General features: G+C 44.1%; 1 protein-coding gene and 1 long non-coding RNA gene across 2 annotated transcripts in view; one reads left to right on the forward strand and one right to left on the reverse strand.

Moving 5' to 3' along the window:
• Positions 1 to 20,000, reverse strand: part of LOC126997889 (uncharacterized) — a 45,892-nt gene that overhangs the window by 19,868 nt on the left and 6,024 nt on the right. Inside the window, exon 1 of the mRNA XM_050859109.1 lies at positions 16,306 to 20,000. This exon is cut by the window's right edge and continues 6,024 nt beyond it. Coding sequence (XP_050715066.1) covers positions 17,902 to 18,906 — 1,005 coding nt within the window. The 5' untranslated portion in view covers positions 18,907 to 20,000 and the 3' untranslated portion in view covers positions 16,306 to 17,901. The remainder of the gene's footprint in view (positions 1 to 16,305) is intronic.
• LOC126997890 (uncharacterized) overlaps positions 11,345 to 20,000 on the forward strand; it is an 11,873-nt gene continuing 3,217 nt past the window's right edge. The window contains exons 1-2 of the long non-coding RNA XR_007752439.1: positions 11,345 to 15,252; positions 15,303 to 20,000. The exon at positions 15,303 to 20,000 is cut by the window's right edge and continues 3,217 nt beyond it. This is a non-coding gene — a long non-coding RNA (uncharacterized LOC126997890). The remainder of the gene's footprint in view (positions 15,253 to 15,302) is intronic.

Here is a 20,000-nt window from a genome sequence, read left to right on the forward strand (position 1 = left end):
AGACCCCACTTGAATATGCGGTACAGTTTTGGTCCCCCACCATGCAAAGGACATTGCTAAATTAGAAGGTGTTCAGCGTCGGGCAACGAACATGATCCCTTCCTTGCGCAACAAATCCTACGAAGAAAGGCTTTCTATCCTTAACATGTTCTCTCTTGAGAAACGTCGCCTCCGAGGAAAATTGATCGAATGTTTTAAAATACTTAATGGTTTCACGAATGTAGACAGATCAACATTGTTTATGATCGATGACAGTCTGCGCACGAGAAACAATGGCGTAAAACTCAGATGTAGACAAGTAAATTCAGATTGCACCAAATTTTTCTTCACCAACGTTGTAGTGCGAGAATGGAATAAGCTTCCACCATCAGTGGTCCAGTGTAACACGATTGACTCCTTCAAAAATAAGCTCGACCGTCACTTCCTTCAACTTAATATCAACTAGAGTAGAAATGCAACGTTTTGGAGTCTTCTGATTAATGTAAAATCACTTAGGTTTAAGGACAGACCACCAAGTCTGGACCATGGGGTCTGTGTGGTCTGATTTTCTATGTAAATCTATGTAAATCTCTCTCTCTCTCTCTCTCTCTCTCTCTCTCTCTCTCTCCTCTGAAGTGGAATCCAAGATAAACACAAATATAGTCTTATTAATGGAGCCCTGGAGGTGGTGGAGGTGGTGGTGGTGATGATGGTGATGGTGGTGGTGGTGGTGGAGGAAGGGAAGGATGTGAGGTAAGCAAAGGGAGAGAAAGAGAAAGGAAATAGAAAGAGGAAATGGAGAAGAGGTTGGAAGAGGAGAACAAGGGGAAGGAAACGAAGGAGGAGAGGGACTGGGAGGAAGAGAGGAAGGAAAAGGGAATGAAGGTCAGAGAGGGAAGAAGAGAGGAAATGAAAATCCAGAGAGAGAGAGAGAGGAAGAAAGTGAGGAGGTAACTGAGAAAGACAGAGAAAGGAAATATGAAATAGAAGGAAGGAAAGAAAGAGGGAATGAAGGTCAGTCTGAGGGAGGGAGAGAAGAAAGGAGGAAATGGAGACAGAGAGAGAGAGAGAGAGAGAGAGAGAGAGAGAGAGAGAGAGAGAGAGAGAGAGAGAGAGGAAGCATAAGATAGGAGGGAGAAGAAGAGAAGGAAGGAAGAGGGGATAAAATTAATGTCAGGATGAGAAAGAGAGGAAGGAAGGAAGGAAGGGAAATATGTCACGAAAATATCAGAAAGAGAAAGGAGAATAAGAAGAGAGAGAGAGAGAGAGAGAGAGAGAGAGAGAGAGAGAGAGAGAGAGAGAGTGTAAAGGAAGGGAAAGGATAGAGGGAATGAGGGAGAGTTTTTGTAGGAAGGAAGAAGCGAACGAACGAACGAACGAAGTGTAATAACAAAGAACAGATAAATGGAGAAGAGATGTAAGGGAAATAAAGGAGGAAGAGAGAAAGGATAAATAAAGGGGTAGAAGAGAAGAAGAGAGGGAGGAGGAGAGGGTCTAGAAGGCAGTGTTGCCAACCCTTGCTTGGCTTAGACATAAAAAAGATGGAGTTGATGCTGTTAGTGAGTCATGCTGAGAGAGAGAGAGAGAGAGAGAGAGAGAGAGAGAATAGTTTAACATATATAAATTTTCCTTTTTACATTCTTCTTTTTACCATTATTATTATTATTATTATTAGTATTAGCTATTATTATCATTATTATTATAATTATTATTAGCTATTATCATTATTAGTTATTTTTCCATCGTTATTACTATTAATCTCTCACAGTTTAAGAGATAGGGATAAATTTATGATAGTAGTAGTAGTAGTAGTAGTAGTAGTAGTAGTAGTATAAATAATAATAATAATAATAATAATAATAATAATAATAATAATAATAATAATAATCATAATAATAACTATACTGATAATGAAGGTGAGTGTGTATCATCGCCAGGGTGAGGGAGAGGATGGGACAGGTGTGAGGGATCTGGGTGCGGAGTGTGGCCTTATACGGGAGAAGGAGCGAGGCGGGCAGGGCGGGGGAGGGGAGGAGAGAGGGAGGGGGGGCGAGAGAGGCAGGGAGGGGGAAGGGTGACTCACGCTGCACGCCAGGTCACTCAACTTTCACAAGCCGAGTACGTACACTTATTTATTTATCTATTTGACTATCTACTTGCCTACCCGCTTACCTTACTGCCTGTCTGTGTCTGCCTACCCGGAAAGTCTCCTCTCCTGTTTGTGTCTGTCTGTCATACGTGTTTTGGTATGTCTGCTTCATGTTTGCTATCAGTATCCTCTCTCTCTCTCTCTCTCTCTCTCTCTCTCTCTCTCTCTCTCTCTCTCTCTTCCATTTCTTACTTTCTTCCTTACTTTTTTCTTCTTTTCTTATTAATCTCGTCTTTTTTTCACGGTAATTTTCTCTCTTACTCTTTTCTTTCTTTCTTCCTTTCTTTCTTCCATTTTCTTTCCTCTTTTCTTCTCTCGTTTCTCTTTTATCACTTCTTTCTTTCTTCCTTCCTTTTTTCTTCTCCTTTCTCTTTTCTTATTAATCTCGTTTTTTTTTTCACGGTAATTTTCTCTCTTACTCTTTTCTTTCTTCCTTTCTTTCTTCCATTTTCTTTCCTCTTTTCTTCTCTCGTTTCTCTTTTATATATATGTCTTTATCACGTGTTCTCTCTCTCTCTCTCTCTCTCTCTCTCTCTCTCTCTCTCTCTCTCTCTCTCTCTCTCTCTCTCTCTTCCACTTCTTTCTTTCCCTTCCTTCCTTTTTTCTTCTCCTTTCTCTTTTCTTATTAATTTCGTCTTATTTTTCTTTTTCACAGTAATTTTCTCTCTTATTCATTTCTTTCATTCTTCCTTCCTTTCTTCCATTTTCACTTTTATCAAACATGTCTTCTTCTCTCTCTCTCTCTCTCTCTCTCTCTCTCTCTCTCTCTCTCTCTCTCTCTCGTCCCACGTGTCTTGTAATGTACACTTTTTATTTTTCCTCCTGTTTCCTTTTCTCTCCATCTCGTTTTCCTTGCTCTTCCTTGTGTTTGCGTTCGTGTGTTTGCAGGAGAGAGAGAGAGAGAGAGAGAGAGAGAGAGAGAGAGAGAGAGAGAGAGAGAGAGAGAGAGAGGAGGAGGGAGAGAGAGAGGGGGAAGGGATGAGACTAGTTCACCAGAGAGAGAGAGAGAGAGAGAGAGAGAGAGAGAGAGAGAGAGATGGGGGGGGGGGAGGTAACCGTGCAGTGATGTGTTAAGTAATTACAGTATATGACCCTTTCTCGTCCTAGCCCTGATTACGCCACTCCACTACTACTACTACTACTACTACTACTACTACTACTACTACTTCTACTACTACTACTACTACTACTACTACTACTACTACAATAACGATGATAGTAAGGATAATTTAATGCAGGTGGTATATCTTGAGTTGAGGGATGAGTGGGAATGAGAAGGTTAAGAGGAGAAGGAGGAGGAGGTTTAACGTGAAGGAGTCTCTGAGGAAAGGAATGTCCGTTGTGTTTCGTTATTTAATCTTAGGTCGAGAGAGAGAGAGAGAGAGAGAGAGAGAGAGAGAGATTTAACGGGGACGTCCACTCAGCCATTACTGTCCTACACGAAGAAGAGTACAAAGGAAAATCAAACAGCAACAGACCTCTAGATGAAGAAGAAGAAAGGAGGCGATGAAGAAGAGGGAGAGTGAAAAATAGAATAAGACTAACAATAACAATAATAAGAAAAGGAAGAAAAAGAAAAGGGACGTCGAGAAGGAGGAGGAGGGAAATGTAAAACAAGGAGAGGAAGAGGAGGGGAGGAAGACAAGGGGTTGGGGAGCGTCTTGAGTTGTCATTCCCTCCCTTCTCCTCCCCCTCCTTCCCTCCCTCAGTAGCTTCTCCGGACCCCAAATTATTGTCGACGCCAGTCTTGCATTATTGCCAACCCCAGCCTGCGAAAATTGGCTTCCTGGGGGGTGAAGTCACCGAGATCTTCTGCCCCGTTTGGTAACACTGCAAGGGTGGCGGCTGGCTGGCTGGCTGATGGTGACCGGTGCTTGTGCTTATGGTGAGGGGGGGGTAGCTAACTGGTCCCTCCTCTGTTTATGGTTGTCTGGTTGTGTGGTTGTGGTGGTGGTATTGAGGTGTGGTGATGGGGGGGTAGCTAACTGGTCCTTCCTCTGTTTATGGTTGTCTGGTTGTGTGGTTGTGGTGGTGGTATTGAGGTGTGGTATGTGGGGTAGCTAACCAGTCTTGCCTCGGTCTTCAAGCACACATATTTGACAAGCATTTCGTAGTTGTAATAATTTCCTTGGATAGTTTTATGACCCTGGTGGTAGTATGACCCTTCCTCTGTACCATGGACGTGCAAAAACACTCATGAAAACCCGATTAATCTTTTCGACCTTTGCACATTTGGACGTAAGAAGTGGAGGCGTCTGACCTTTGTCTCATGTGATTGAATGTTTGGTAGTGTGGTTAACTGATTGTGTGGTTGAGTAAAAAAAAGTGACTGAATGGTTGTTAGACAGAATGATTAGCTGTGTAACTGATTTCTAACTGAATGTTCGAGTGGTCAAGTGTGCCCCTAACTGATTTCCTGGTTGTGTGACTGACTGGTTAATTGTGTGACCGACTAACTTGCTATGTGGTTTGTTTACTGGCTGTACGGTTGACTGGTTAACTATTTGACTAACTTTCTGCTTGATTGATCTGGTGGCTGTATGGTTGACTGGTTAACTGTTACACACTGACTTATTATGTGGCTGACTTGCTGGCTCATGGTCGACCGATTTACTGGCTCTTTGTGATTGATTTTCTGATGGTGTTGTTGAGTGGTTGGCTGTTTGTGTAGTTGGTTTGCTGGTTTTATGGTTGGAGTGACTGATGCGGTAAATAGTGGACTTGCCTGCCTGCCTCTTACATCAACTTTTTCCGAAGGCAGAAAAATGAATTAATCTGGTTTTCATGTTTTTAGTTTTTTTTTTTTTCACGTTCATGGTACAGAGAAAGGGACGAAGTACCACGAGGGTCATAAAACTACCCAAGGAAATGCTCACAAGTACGAAATCTTTGTCATAAGTGTGTGTTTGATTTCTTCCTTGGCTTTAGCATGCAAGTGACTGATGGTTTTATGACTTAAATTTATGTGCGGGTGGTATGGTTGAGTGGTTAACTGCTTGTGTAGTTGATTGTGGACTCCCTGCCTGGTCATATCCGGCGTTTGATTTCTTCGTGTGGCTTTAGAATGCAAGTGATTGATGGCTCTGTGACTGACTCTTTGTGATTGATTTACTGATGGCATAGCTGAGTGGTTGGATTTGCCGGTTTTATGGTTGGACTGCCTAGTGTGGCGAAGAGTGTACTGCCTGCCTGGTCATGTCCGGGGTTTCATTTCTTCGTGTGGCTTTAGAATACAAGTGATTGATGGCTCTGTGACTGACTCTTTGTGATTGATTTACTGATGGCATAGTTGAGTGGTTGGATTTGCCGGTTTTATGGTTGTACTGCCTAGTGTGGCGAAGAGTGTACCGCCTGCCTGGTCATGTCCGGGTTGATTTCTTCTGTGGCTTTAGAATACAAGTGATTGATGGCTCTGTGACAGACTCTTTGTGATTGATTTACTGATGGCATAGTTGAGTGGTTGGATTTGCCGGTTTTATGGTTGGACTGCCTAGTGTGGCGAAGAGTGTACCGCCTGCCTAGTCATATCCGGGGTTTCATTTCTTCGTTAGAATACAAGTGATTGATGGCTCTGTGACTGACTCTTTGTGATTGATTTACTGATGGCATAGCTGAGTGGTTGGATTTGCCGGTTTTATGGTTGTACTGCCTAGTGTGGCGAAGAGTGTACTGCCTGCCTGGTCATGTCCGGGTTGATTTCTTCTGTGGCTTTAGAATGCAAGTGATTGATGGCTCTGTGACTGACTCTTTGTGATTGATTTACTGATGGCATAGCTGAGTGGTTGGATTTGCCGGTACTATGGTTGGACTGACTGCCTGGTGTGGCGAAGAGTGTATCCGGGTTTGATTTCTTCTGTGGCTTTATAATGCAAGTGCCTGATGACGTCTGAATGCTAGCAGCTGATTGGCTCTCCACCCTGGACAGTGTAAACACATGCAAATGGTCATCTGCGTGGCGTGCGAGTGAATGCAAATCATGGGCTGTCTAAGTGGCGTGTGACTGAATGGCGGTAATTGGTTGTCTGTGTGGCTTGGACTTGGCTCAATGCGGACGGCTGTGTGTGCGGCGTGCTGCTCCCTGAATGCAGGTAATTGATCATCAGTGTGGCTTATGGGTGAATGTGAAAGGTTGAGTGTCTGCGCTGCGTGGATGAAAGGCGAGTCTTTGGCCCGTACACTTAAACGTCTCGGCACCTCAATACGCCTGTTTGTAAAGCCTTTCGTAGACGTAGCTGGTTTTTTTATAGACTCTTTGTGATCCTAGAGAGTTTTTCCCGACTTCTCCATCTTGAACGGGAAAGCTTACCCATGCAAACCGGGTCAAAGCTTATCCATGCAAACTGTTTTTTTTCTTACGGACGCTTTGTGATCCTAGAGAGTTTTTCCCGACTTCTCCATCTTGAACGGGAAAGCTTACCCATGCAAACCTTAAAATACTCTGGTGCCTTGGAAAATAGTCCTAATGGGAGTGCGATACGGTTATTAAGAATATAAACCTATATCTGTTTAACTTATGCCTGATTGTCTGTGTCCATGAGTGTCTGTCCTGTCCGAAGATGTGAATGTGGGTGGAAGATGTGTCTGTATAATTATCTGTTTGGCTTGTGGTTAAATGAGGAAAGTTAATTGTGGTACGAGGGGTTGTTTGAACGAGGAAGGTCAGTTGTCTGTCCTGCGTGCAATGTGAATTTGGATGGAAGCTGTGTCTGTAAGGTTATCTTCTTGGCTTGTGGTTGAATGCGGAAGGTATACTGTAGCGCGAGTCACTATTTGAACGAGAGTAGCCGATTGTCTGTCCTGGTGGTGGCTGAGAGACGCATCTGCACCACCCCTTGGCAGCTCTGTTGTTCGCCAATGTGCCACTGACTGGAGAGCCACCGGGCGTGAAGGTGTTGACGGCGGCCACGTGGGGGCTTTGTCTGGCCAAGCAGGCGATCCGGCTACACACCTTGCTTCCCGGAGGCGACGCGGGGCTCACTCAAACTGGATTCGCGAAATTACATTCTCTCTAAATTGTGACTGACCGGCAGGCAGACTTCCCCTCCGCCAAACTGACGCCTCGCGAAGTTGTAATAAAGAGGAAGAAGAAGAAGAAGACGAAGAAGAAGGAGGAGGAGGAGGAGGAGGAGGAGGAGGAGGAGGAGGAGGAGAACAAGAAAGCGGAGGAGAAGGAAGAGGAGGAGGAGGAGGAGAACAAGAAAGCGGAGGAGAAGGAAGAGAAGGAGGAGGAGGAGAAGGAGAAGGAGGAGGAGGAGAAGAAGAACAAGAAGAAGAACATGAAGAGGAAGAAAAGGAAGAATAAGAGGAAGAATAAAAATAAGAAAAATGTAAAAAACAATAATAATAATAATAATAATAAAGGGAAAATAAGACAATAAAAAAGAATTAAAAAAATTAGAAGAAAAAAATAATAAAAGAAGAAGAAGAAGAAGAAGAAGAAGAAGAAGAAGAAGAAGCAGAACAAAGTCAGTGCCGAGATCTCTGTTGCTCTTGGAAATCTTTTATTTTGATGAGACTAATGAAATGTATCTTGCCTTCGTGCGTGTTAGCCAAAATTTAGGTCAGCTTCACGGAGGCAGCCACAACACAGGAGGGAAGCTGAACACGACTCACGGGGCGCCTTGACCGAAGAGTGAAGGGAGGCAAAATCTTGGGAGCTATACAACTACTTCCACTACTACTACTACTACTACTACTACTACTACTACTACTGATGGTAATGATGATGAATTTGATGATTGAATTTAGCAGGGGTCATTTAGAGCAGAGATAAAGTGTTAGTTGAAGGTGGAGGAAACAGAAATGATAAAGTTAATTGAAGGTAGAAAAGACAGAGAAAAAAATGAATGTTTGAAGGTACCGTAGAAGAAACATAAAAATGGTAGTGTTTATTGAAGCTAGAAGAAAGAGAAAGAATGTAGTGTTAAGTGCAGCTAGAGGGAAAGGGGAAAATAGGAATTAACTGAAGAAGAAAAGACAGAGAAGACAGAAAGAAAAAAATACAGAAAAATAATAATGTCAGCTGAAGGTGAAGGAGAGACAGATAAAAAAGGCGATATTCAAAAAGAGGAAGAGAATACAAATAAGGAACAAAAAATGAAGAAAAAAATTGCATATACGAGAAAAAAAAGTGACATACCGACGAAGAGAGAGAGAGAGAGAGAGAGAGCGAGAGAGAGAGAGAGAGAGAGAGAGAGAGAGAGAGAGAGAGAACTTGTGAGAGAAAAAGAGAAAAAAAAATGTGTACTTGGTCAGAACTTGTTTCGCGGCGGCCGGAGCCAACAGTGTGCGTGGGACGTGGGGGGGAGGGGGGGGTCGACCTTTGACCTGGCTGGATAAAGGAGACCAGAGGAGCGGGGCGGGGGGGATCAAGGAGGGCGATGACCTGCTCCTTGTGTGACGCCTTCATGACCCCTCTCTCTCTCTCTCTCTCTCTCTCTCTCTCTCTCTCTCTCTGACTATTTTTTTTTATCTGTCCACCTACTTATGTCTGTCTCGCTATGTCTGGGATTTTTTTTTTTTTACATCTTACGTAGCGCAATTTAGTACAAATATGTAGATGAGCGGGCAACGTTGTTCTCTCTCTCTCTCTCTCTCTCTCTCTCTCTCTCTCTCTCTCTCTCTCTCTCTCTCTCTCTCTCTCTCTCTCTCTCTCAACTACTGTGTCTCTCTCTGGAAGTTACCACAGTAGAGATCAGCAGGAATTCTTCGGATAAAATATGCTTCCTTTTACTACACACACACACACACACACACACACACACACACACACACCGAGGGGGAGGAGTCAGCGGACAACAAAGAACAGATCCGAGGTTGGCAGTGCTACCCAGGCATAGGCAGCCAACCGTGATGACCTCTCTCTCTCTCTCTCTCTCTCTCTCTCTCTCTCTCTCTCTCTCTCTCTCTCTCTCTGTGTGTGTGTGTGTGTGTGTGTGTGTGTGTGTGTGTGTCTGTCTGTCTCTCTCTCTCTCTCTCTCTCTCTCTCTCTCTCTCTCTCTCTCTCTCTCTCTCTCTCTCTCTCTCTCTCTCTCTCTCTCTCTCTCTCTCTCTCTCTCTCTCTCTCTCTCTCAAGTGGCTCAAGAGTGTTGGTTAGGTACATAAATATAACAGAAATTGATGAAAAAAAAACATATTTGTGTGTGTGTGTGTGTGTGTGTGTGTGTGTGTGTGTGTGTTCCATGTCGTTAAGCACACGCTCTCGGAGCCCTGATATCGCTGCTCATTGTATTGCCAAGAAGAAATGAAGCTGTATACTCTTGTCTCCTTATCATATCTCTTTTTAACGTGTATCTTCGTTTTTGTAGCTGAGTCTTATCGGCTGACTGTTGGGAGCCTCTTATCTCCCGCCCTCCCGAAGCGTTGAGAGGTGCTGGTGTGTTAGGGACAGGTGTGTGTGGGGGGGCATGTATAACTATGTATTGTAAGCAGGTGTGTAATTTGCAGCCTCCAAGGTTTGCTACAGGTAGGTGTGAATGAGGGAACGGTAAATGCAAAGTTGTGAGTATACGCTGTAGTTGCGCAGGGGAGACAGATGTGCAATAAACAGGTGTGTAACGTTGACAGGTATATAAGGAAGCTTGACTATACTAAGTAAGTGTTTATGGAGAAGCATGCGATCAAACCAGCAGGTGGATTGGCGAAAATAGAACCTTAGCTTGAATAGGATGAAGCAGGCTACACTAACATCAAAGAAATGGAGAACAGTGAGGAAAGTATTTATTCTCCCGTAGACTAATAATGGCAGATAAGAATGATGATTACGAAGATAGCAATGATGATGATGATGATGGCAAAGAAATGGAGAACACTGAGGAAAGTATTTATTCTCCCGTAGACTAATAATGGCAGATAAGAATGATGCTTACTAAGATTGCAATGATGATGATGATGGTGATGGTGGTGCCAAAGAAATGGAGAACAGTGAGGAAAGTATTTATTCTCCCGTAGACTAATAATGGCAGATAAGAATGATGATTACTAAGATTACAATGATGATGATGATGATGATGATGGTGAAGATGACATAGTGAACGGGTATGAAGAGGCTAATTAATGTGTTGAGGTATGTTGGGAAGTTTTTTATTTTTTACAGCTGAGACAGTTCAAGGGCGTAAAGAAAAATATATATCAAAAAGCCCGCTACTTACTGCGATGGGAGGGTGCGTGGGGGAAGTATATGGGAGTAGGATGTGTGTGGCTGTGTGGGAGGCTGTTGTGTGGGTGGAAAGGTGTGTTGAGGTGTGTGTGTGTGTGGGGGGTGTGAGTGTGTGTGTATACGCGTGTAGTGGCCAGATACATAGACGTGGAAAGCGGTCGTACGGTGAAGAGGTGTCTAATGAATGGGTGCATGACAGACAGGTGTATAATTACTGTAAGGAGCCTAATGAACAGGTGTGTATTCGAGAGGTGTGATCGGTGCTGCCTTCTCTATTCTCTCTCTCTCCACTTTTCTTTCCTTCCCTTCCCCACCTCCCCCCCGTCTTATTCCCATGTATAAAGACGGTTCTATTCTTCCTTGGGGATGGTGATGAAGTAAGGAGGGAGGAACGGCGGAAAAAGGGGGTTGAGAGAGAGAGAGAGAGAGAGAGAGAGAGAGAGAGAGAGAGAGAGAGAGAGAGAGAGAGAGAGAGAGAGAGAGAGAGAGAGAGAGAGAGGCATATATGGATAAAGAAAAAAAAAAGGTAGAGAGAGGGGAAGAAATTTAGGGAAGGGCATAAGAGGGAAAGGGAAGGGAGGAGGAGATGGGAAGAGATAAAAGTGTAGGAAAAGATAGGGGGAAGGAAAGGGAAGAGGTATAGGGGAAGGGGATGGGGAGAGAGAGAAGTGAAGGGAGAGAGGTTAAGGGAAAGAAATGTAGGGAAGGGAAATGGAAGGGGAGGGTATGGGAAGGACTAAGAAGCATAGGAAAGGGGATCGAGGGAGGGAAGGGTGAAGGGGATAGGGTAGAGAAAGAGAGGGGAATGGAAAGGGGACGAAGTGTAAGGAAAGGGAGGAAGGGGAAGAATTACTAGTATAGGGAAGGGTAAGGGTAAGAAGCGTGGGGAAGGGGAGAGGGCAGAGGAAGTGTGTCGCTGCCTCCGTGTATCTAATCGCCTGGTATCTGTCAGCCTGTCTACATTACCACAAGTGTTATCTGTCTTATCGCCCGCAAAAGCCCTTCTGCCTGCGTCTCTCTCGTTAGGCGGCGTTCCTCTAGGGAGCCTGTTATCTCTCTCTCTCTCCGGTAAGGGTGACACGGGGAGTCTTGACGCCCTGCCCACCTGACTTACAAGACAAAGGGACTAACTTGTTTTTACCGCGTCTTATTATCTAATTAGGAGAGAGAGAGAGAGAGAGAGAGAGAGAGAGAGAGAGAGAGAGAGAGAGAGAGAGAGAGAGAGAGAGCGTGGATGAATGTGCGTGTGCTTGTGTGTGTGTGTGTGTGTGTGTGATCATTAACCTGGTAACCTTGGCCGCCTCTTGATAATAAGGACGACATCTCAGGTGGTGGTGATATTTTTATGGTGGTGACTGTGTGGTGATGATGGTGATTAGGTGACTGTGGTGGCGGTGGTGGTGGTGGTGTACTGGTGGTGTGAGTATGATCGTTGGTGTGTGGTAAATTGGGTTCTTTCCTTATTCTTGGTGGAGGTGATGATGGTGGTGGTGGTGATAGTGTCTTAAGTAATGGTTATGGTGATGCTGATGGTGTGGTGGTGATGATGGTGTGGGTGTATGATAATGATGGTGGTGGTGGGAGGTGATGGTGATGTGGGATGTATGAGAATTAGGGTGGTGATGGTGATGGTGGTAATGGTGGTAGTGATGTGGTTGTGGTGGGGGATGTGAACTCTAACCCAATCGTGAGTCACGCCACCCTGGGCACCTACCTGACCTCCTCCTCCTCCTCCTCCTCCTCCTCCTCCTTCCTCAACGACTCGACCCCATCCTCCTCGTCGGCAGATCTGTACTCATATCATTCCCTTCCTTCATCTCCCATAATCCACCTCCCTCCTCTTCCCTACTTGTATCTCCTTCTCTTCTCCCCTCTTTCCTTCCCTCTTCCCTCCTTGAATCGCACTCTCTCCTCCCACCTTTCCCTAACCTTCACCTTCCCTTCCTTCCCTCTCCTCCCGTCTCTTCCCTTCCTTCCCTCTCCCTCTGAGCATTTGTTTATGATATGGAGCACACTCTTGTCTCATCTCCGGCTTAGAGAGAGAGAGAGAGAGAGAGAGAGAGAGAGAGAGAGAGAGAGAGAGAGAGAGAGAGAGAGAGAGAGAGAGAGAGAGAGAGAGAGAGAGAGAGATCAGTATATGCCTTTATTATTAACATTGTATTGAAGGAAGCCGTGGGTGAAATCGTGCAAAAGTAAGCGTGAAAGTAATTGTTCGCTAAAAAAAAGTATTCAAATATTCACGGAGAAGAATTCGAATGGAGCTACAGTTTAAAAATTAAGGAAAATTGAAAAAGATATTGGCGCTGAGCTTATAAGGAAAACTGAAAAAAAGGTATTGGTGCAGAGCTTATACAGTATTCTTGATTCATAACACACACACACACACACACACACACACACACACACACACACTCGCATTGGCAGCTCTACAGTCAGGCCAGCAACGTTGCCAGCTCTAAACTTGCGCCGGTGACAAGGCTAGCGTTAAATAATGAAGATATAAACACGTTGGAGGCTCTGAGATACGTTTGGCAGAGCTGCGTGGAAATGGCGAGGCGTGATTGGTCAGCGTCTGTGTTTGTGTTTCCTTAGACTTTTTTTTCCTCCTTTTCCCCTTAAGTGCCCTCTCTTGATTGGCTGGCCTTTGCTGTTTTTGTTATTGTTTCTCGCGGCTTGACTGACTGACTGACTGCCTGGCCTCCGCTGCTGCTCCTCGCGTTGATTGGCTCAGGCCTTGTTTACTCGGGGTTGTTATTGCCTAAGTGTTTTGTCGGTGGGTCTGTGAGCGGCTTGTCAACGAGCGTCTCTTTGGGTCTGATTGGTGTAATTTCCCTGATTGCCGTCTTACTTTTCCTCATTTCCTCTCTCCTATCTTCCCCACTCTCCCTCATTCGCGTCCCCTTCTTTTCCCCCTTCTTCTCCCTCCTGGCCTCTTTCCTTTCCCCTCCTCTCCTCTATCTCTTTTGTTCCTCACTAGTTTCCTTCATTCTTTCCGCCACCTCCCTCCTTTCTCTCTCCCCGGCCCCTTTCCTTTCCTCCTCTCCTATCTCCCTGGCCAGTCCCGTCCCTCCTCGTATCTCTCCTCCCTTCCCTTCATTTCCTCCCCTTCGGTATCGTGACTAGAGACTATCAGATCCTAAATAGCGGAAGCTCTCTTAAGACGATTGGATCTGATGTGGTGATCACGGCAGCCCGCGGCGTGCCTGTCGGTCTGCGGTCACCAGAAGGACTCGATAAAGTTTTATAGATCGACTTGGAGGCAGGAGGCGGCGAGGTGTGGCGCGGCCTGGCCAGGTTAATGACGGAGATCGGCTGTGTATTGTTGGCTTATTGACCATTTTGCTAATTTATGTATGTATGAGTTAGGGTCATGGTTTGTTTATGATCACCTTTGTTGTTTGAGCTGCTCGAGTGGCTGGTGAAGTCAGTTTGGGTCCTACGAGTGGCTTTAATCGATCAGCCGGAAGTTTGAACGGGATTGGCATTTAGCTTGGTTATGTGTGGCTGGCTTTATTGGCTGAGCTGTGTCTGGATGTGAATGGAAAATAATTTGGTAAGGTATGGTTGGTTATGTTTTGGTTTGAGCTGCTCGAGTGACCGGTGGATGTCAGTTTGGGTACTGCGAGTGGCTTTGGTCGATCAGCCGGAAGTTTGACCGACATTGGCATTTAGCTTGGTTATGTGTGACTGGCTTTATTGGCTGAGCTGTGTCTGGATGTGAATGGAAAATAACTTAGCAAGGAATGGCTGGCTATGATAGTTACGATGTTTTTTTTTAGTTGTGAATGGCCTATAGCATGATTGTGTATAGATGTCTGTCTTGAACGAGCTGGTATTTATATTATTCTACTTTACTCTAGAAGAAACAGTTCAAGGGCAAAAACACAAAAAAAGAAAACAAAATAGTCCGCTCAGCGCTGTTCCTGTAAAAGCAAAGAGAAAAGTGCGGCTAAAAAAAGAGATCAATTTCGAATGCATGTTAGACTGAATGACAACTACTTCGGCTGTGTATTGCTTTGGTGTGGTGTGTGGTGCGGTGGTTGGGGTGACATTCTGGCTGCTCTGGCTAGCGAGTGTCGGCAATGCGTAGAGGGATTATAAAACCATTGGCCGGCACGTGGAAACAGCCAGGCATGAGTGGAACTTGAACATGTGTTTCGTGATCGCGGCCCCAAACATTAGTCGCTCGATGATCCCTCCCTTCGGCATGGATTGACCCGGCCGGACCTGCGTGCATTGACTCTCCTCTGCTGTTTTGGACGTACTTTTGTGCTGTGTTGTTCTCTGGTGGTCCTGCCGTGCTGAATTTTGAGTGCATTGGGCTGGTCTGGTTTGGTGTTGTTGTTTTAAGGTGTGTTGGCTTGAGTATGTTGTTTTGGACGTAATGTTGTGTTGTGCTGCTCTCGAGTGGTTAGACCGTATTGAATTTTGAGAGTATTGGGCTGGTCTAGTTATGTTGGCCTGGATGCGTCTGTCTGTTCATAGTGTTGCTAGTGTTGTTTTAAGGGCTTTTGGCTTGGTTATGTTGTTTTGGGTGTACTGTTGTGCTGCGTTGGTCTGGTTGTACTGCATTGTTAGTGTGTTGGTCGGGATGGTTTGATCTGTTCATACTGTTGGTAGTGTTGTATTTTAAAGTATTTTGGGTTTGATTGTGTTGTTTTGGGTGTACGGGTGTGTTGTGTTGCTCTGCGGGGGTTTGGTTGTGTTGCATTTGGGGTGTTGTTGAGTTGCTTTAGTTCGTTAATTCTTTTTTTTTCCAGGTGAAGGCTTCTACGTGTGTTGGTTTCATTGTGCTGGTTTGGAAGTGTTTGTGCAGGTTTGGAAGTGTCTGTGCAGGTTTGGAAGTGTTTGGATGTGTTAGTGCAGGGTTGGAAGTGTTTGGATGTGTTAGTGCAGGGTTGGATGTGTTTGGATGTGTTAGTGCAGGGTTGGAAGTGTTTGGATGTGTTAGTGCAGGGTTGGATGTGTTTGGATGTGTTAGTGCAGGGTTGGATGTGTTTGGATGTGTTAGTGCAGGGTTGGATGTGTTAGTGCAGGGTTGGATGTGTTTGGATGTGTTAGTGCAGGGTTGGATGTGTTTGGATGTGTTAGTGCAGGGTTGGGTGTGTTTGGATGTGTTAGTGCAGGGTTGGATGTGTTTGGATGTGTTAGTGCAGGGTTGGATGTGTTTGGATGTGTTAGTGCAGGGTTGGGTGTGTTTGGATGTGTTAGTGCAGGGTTGGATGTGTTTGGATGTGTGCAGGGTTGGGTGTGTTTGGATGTGTTAGTGCAGGGTTGGATGTGTTTGGATGTGTTAGTGCAGGGTTGGATGTGTTTGGATGTGTTAGTGCAGGGTTGGGTGTGTTTGGATGTGTTAGTGCAGGGTTGGATGTGTTTGGAAGTGTTAGTGCAGGGTTGGATGTGTTTGGATGTGTTAGTGCAGGGTTGGATGTGTTTGGATGTGTTAGTGCAGGGTTGGATGTGTTTGGATGTGTTAGTGCAGGGTTGGATGTGTTTGGATGTGTTAGTGCAGGGTTGGATGTATTAGCTATTCTTGTTTGCTTGCAGTAGTTTATTATTTAGGGGTGGAGGGTGGACCTGCATTTGTGTTTCCTGGTCTCGTTATTTGTTTGCCTAAGTATGATTGTGTGTGTCACTGTCTGGGTTGGTTCGGCGTCCTAAGTTGTTTGTATTCACATGCCTCTTTAGATTAATGCAATGGTTGGCAGTGTTTTTGTTGTTGATGGTGATGAAACGAAATACCACTACTACTACTACTACTACTACTACTACTACTACTACTACTACTACTACTACTACTACTACTACTACTACTACTACTACTACTACTACTACTACTACTACTACTGTTACTACTACTACTACTACTACTACTACTACTACTACTACTACTACTACTACTACTACTACTACTACTACTACTACTACTACTACTACTACTATTACTACTACTACAATGCTACAATCTCAGACGCATGAATTATTGGTGAAGGTAAACAGAAAAGCAAACAACACTCACATTAATGAGAATGGGAGACAGGGTGACAGGGCAGGGCAGGGCGGGGCAGTGGATAAGTGTGTGGCGTGATCCATTATCCATCAACCTGTTTGCGGCGTCCAAGTGGCCCCCATCACCACCACCACCACCACCACCATCACCATCACCTTCAGCACCAGCGCCGCCGAACAGCATTGATCCCGTGGTGGCAGCAGCAGCAGCAGCAGCCGTCCGCGTGACACCCTGGCGCCAGACAAAAGAAAATGTCTTTCACAAACTTGTACAATTTTCTTTGCGAGGCGATGCTATTGATTGCGCATAGTTCACGTGTTTATGTATTTGTCCGGTGGATGATTTGTTTTAATGTGTGTGTGTGTGTGTGTGTGTGTGTGTGTGTGTGTGTGTGTTTTGTTTTAGTTTATGGGAACCCCGGTGGAATCAGCTGTGTGTGTGTGTGTGTGTGTGTGTGTGTGTGTGTGTGTGTGTGTGTGTGCGTGCTTATTTTTAGTGAATTGCTTTCTGAGTTTTGATATCAGGTATGCATTAAATTAGTCCAGCTTTTGACGCGCGTGAATTGCAGTCAGTCTCGTGTTGATTTGGCAGTTCTTTCCAACACTCGCCTTTATCTAATTTATTTGTTTTTGCTGGCGTCGAAATCAGCTCTTGCGACACCGAGGCACGTGGAGCATGTGGAGGGCTAGTATTTTTGACGCCCCCTCAGATTTACGACCCAAGGTACTTCTGCAGCCATCCTATACTTGAGCGGTTTGCAGAAATACACCAAACCGGGGAAGGCAGAAGGGTGGAAAGTCTATCAACGGGGAAGCCAGCGTGAAATGAAGCCCAACAGTATGGAAGGGAATGTGGAAACTGCTGACGGGAAGGAAAACATATAACGGAAGGAAACTAGCAACACCATTGACGAGGGAAGGAAAAGTGTTAAGTTGAAGCGGAAAGAAGTCAATACAAGCCAGTGCAGCAGAAAAGGAAGCAGCGCGATATAGAAGTGAAGGAAAAGTATGAGAAACGGCAGGAAACTAGAAACACCATTGACGAGGGAAGAAAGAATGTTGAGTCCAATCTAAAGTACTGTAATTCAAGTCATTTTAGCAGAATAGGAAGCAGAACGATATAGAAGTGAAGGAAAGGTATGAGAAACGGCAGGAAACTAGAAACACCATTGACGAGGGAAGGAAGAATGTTAAGTCGAGGCGAAAAGAGGTGAATAGAAGCTTGTGTTGTCGATAAGGAAGCAGAATGATCTAGAGGTGAAGGAAAGGTATGAAAAACGGAAGGAGAGTTAACACTATTGCCAAGGGAAGGAAGAATGTTGAGTCCAATCGAAAATACAGTAATTCAAGTCAGTTTAGCCGAAAAGGAAGCAGAACGATATAGAAGTGGAGGAAAGATATGAAGAAAGGTCGTGAAATATCAGTGTAACGGAAGAAAAATTAAAGGATATTAGTAACACCATTGACAAGGGAAGGAAGAATGTTAAGAGCAAACGAGAAGAAGTGAATAAAAAACCAGTGAAGAAAGGTCGTGAAATATCAGTGTAACGGAAGAAAAATTAAAGGAAACTATGTAGTAACACCATTGACAAGAGAAGGAACAATGTTAAGCGCAAACGAAGAGAAGTGAATAAAAACCAGTGCAGCATAAAAGGAAGCAGAACGATATAGAAGTGAAGGAAAGATATGAAAAAATGTCTTGAAATATCAGTGTAACGGAAGAAAAATTAAAGGAAACTAGTAACACCATTGACAAGAGAAGGAAGAATATTAAGAGCAAACGAAAAGAAGTGAATAAAAAACCAGTGCAGCATAAAAGGCAACAGAACGATATAGAAGTGAAGGAAAGATATGAAAAAATGTCTTGAAATATCAGTGTAACGGAAGAAAAATTAAAGGAAACTAGCAACACCATTGACAAAGGAAGGAAGAATATTAAGCGCAAACGAAGAGAAGTGAATAAAAACCAGTGCAGCATAAAAGGAAGCAGAACGATATAGAAATGAAGGAAATGTATGAAGAAAAAAAAATGTGAACGATCAATGTAATGGAAGAACAGGCAAACGAAAGGTGTAGAAATCTTATTCGAGGGAGGCAAGACGGAGAAAAGAAAGAAGCGAAGAAAAGGTAAGGAACAGAAAAAAAGCAAAAAGAGGAACAATAAGGAAACTGTCGACGGTCTCATGGATAAAACAAACAAACAAAAAAATACAAAACTGAATGCCAATGAAACAGAAAGGAAGCGAAATGATAAAGAGTGAGGAGGATAAAAGGAAAATGTCGACACAGAAACCAACGCTGCGGAAGACAACAGGCAACAAAAAAGTAAATGAGCTAACTGAACTAAACTTGACTGACTAGAACGACGAGTCAACGCAGCAGAAAATAGAAGCAGAGCGTTTAAGAGGTGAAAGAAATGTGTGAAAACTGTAGAAGGAAAAATAAATTGTGTAGCTGAGAACCGACATTTTACAAGGGAAGGAAGGAGGGAAGGAGAAGGATGGACGTGAATGCATAAGAAAACGTGAATATAAGAGACAATCGTTACAGAAAAGAAGTCGGTAATCTCAGACGCATTCAACCAGCGTTTCCAAATTATCGTACTCAGCATTTAGCCTTTTCGTAGTTTCTGACCGATAACTGTAGCGCAAATGAACGAAAACCACCAATATTTAACAGTTTTAACGATAACTTTAATTTTCTAGCGCTATGTGTGTGGTTACGATCGTCTTGGAGCCTAAAAATGATAAATGAGATTGTCAGAGTACGACGATTTGGCAACGCTGCTTTCAACTCTAACACCATATATTTCCCAACGCCGGAAAGGAGATCAGTCGGGCTCTAATGATTTTTTTTAGGCTCATGGTACAAAAAGAGGGTCAAACTATCATCAGGGCCATAAACTACACATGGAAATACCCAGAAATTTACGTCTCTCATATACCAACTATTTCCACAGGTTAAAACGGAGATCAGTCGGGGTCTTTTAAGCTTCATGATACAGAAAAAAAGGTCATATTAACATCAGGACCATAAAACTACACATGGAAATACCCAGAAATTTACGCCTCTCATACCAAATATTTCCACAGGCCAAAAAGGAGATCAGTCGGGGTCTTTTAAGATTCATGATACAGAAAAAGGGTCAAACTACCATCAGGGCCATAAAACTACACATGGAAATACCCAGAAATTTACGTCTCTCTTATACCAACTATTTCCACAGGCTAAAACGGCGATCAGTCGGGGTCTTTTAAGCTTCATGATACAGAAAAAGGGTCAAACTACCATCAGGGCCATAAAACTACACATGGAAATACCCAGAAATTTACGTCTCTCTTATACCAACTATTTCCAAAGGCGAAGAAGGAGATCAGTCGGGGTCTTTTAAGGTTCATGATACAGAAAAAAAGGGTCAAACTACCATCAGGGCCATAAAACTACCCATGGAAATACCCAGAAATTTACGCGTCTCATAAACCAACTATTTCCACAGGCTAAAACGGAGATCAGTCGGGGTCTTTTAAGATTCATGATACAGAAAAAAAGGGTCAAACTACCATCAGGGCCATAAAACTACCCATGGAAATACCCAGAAATTTACGTCTCTCTTATACCAACTATTTTCAAAGGCGAAGGAGATCAGTCGGGGTCTTTTAAGCTTCATGATACAGAAAAAAAGGGTCAAACTACCATCAGGGCCAT

Source organism: Eriocheir sinensis, chromosome 13 (assembly GCF_024679095.1).
Source record: "Eriocheir sinensis breed Jianghai 21 chromosome 13, ASM2467909v1, whole genome shotgun sequence".
NCBI lineage: Eukaryota > Metazoa > Arthropoda > Malacostraca > Decapoda > Varunidae > Eriocheir > Eriocheir sinensis.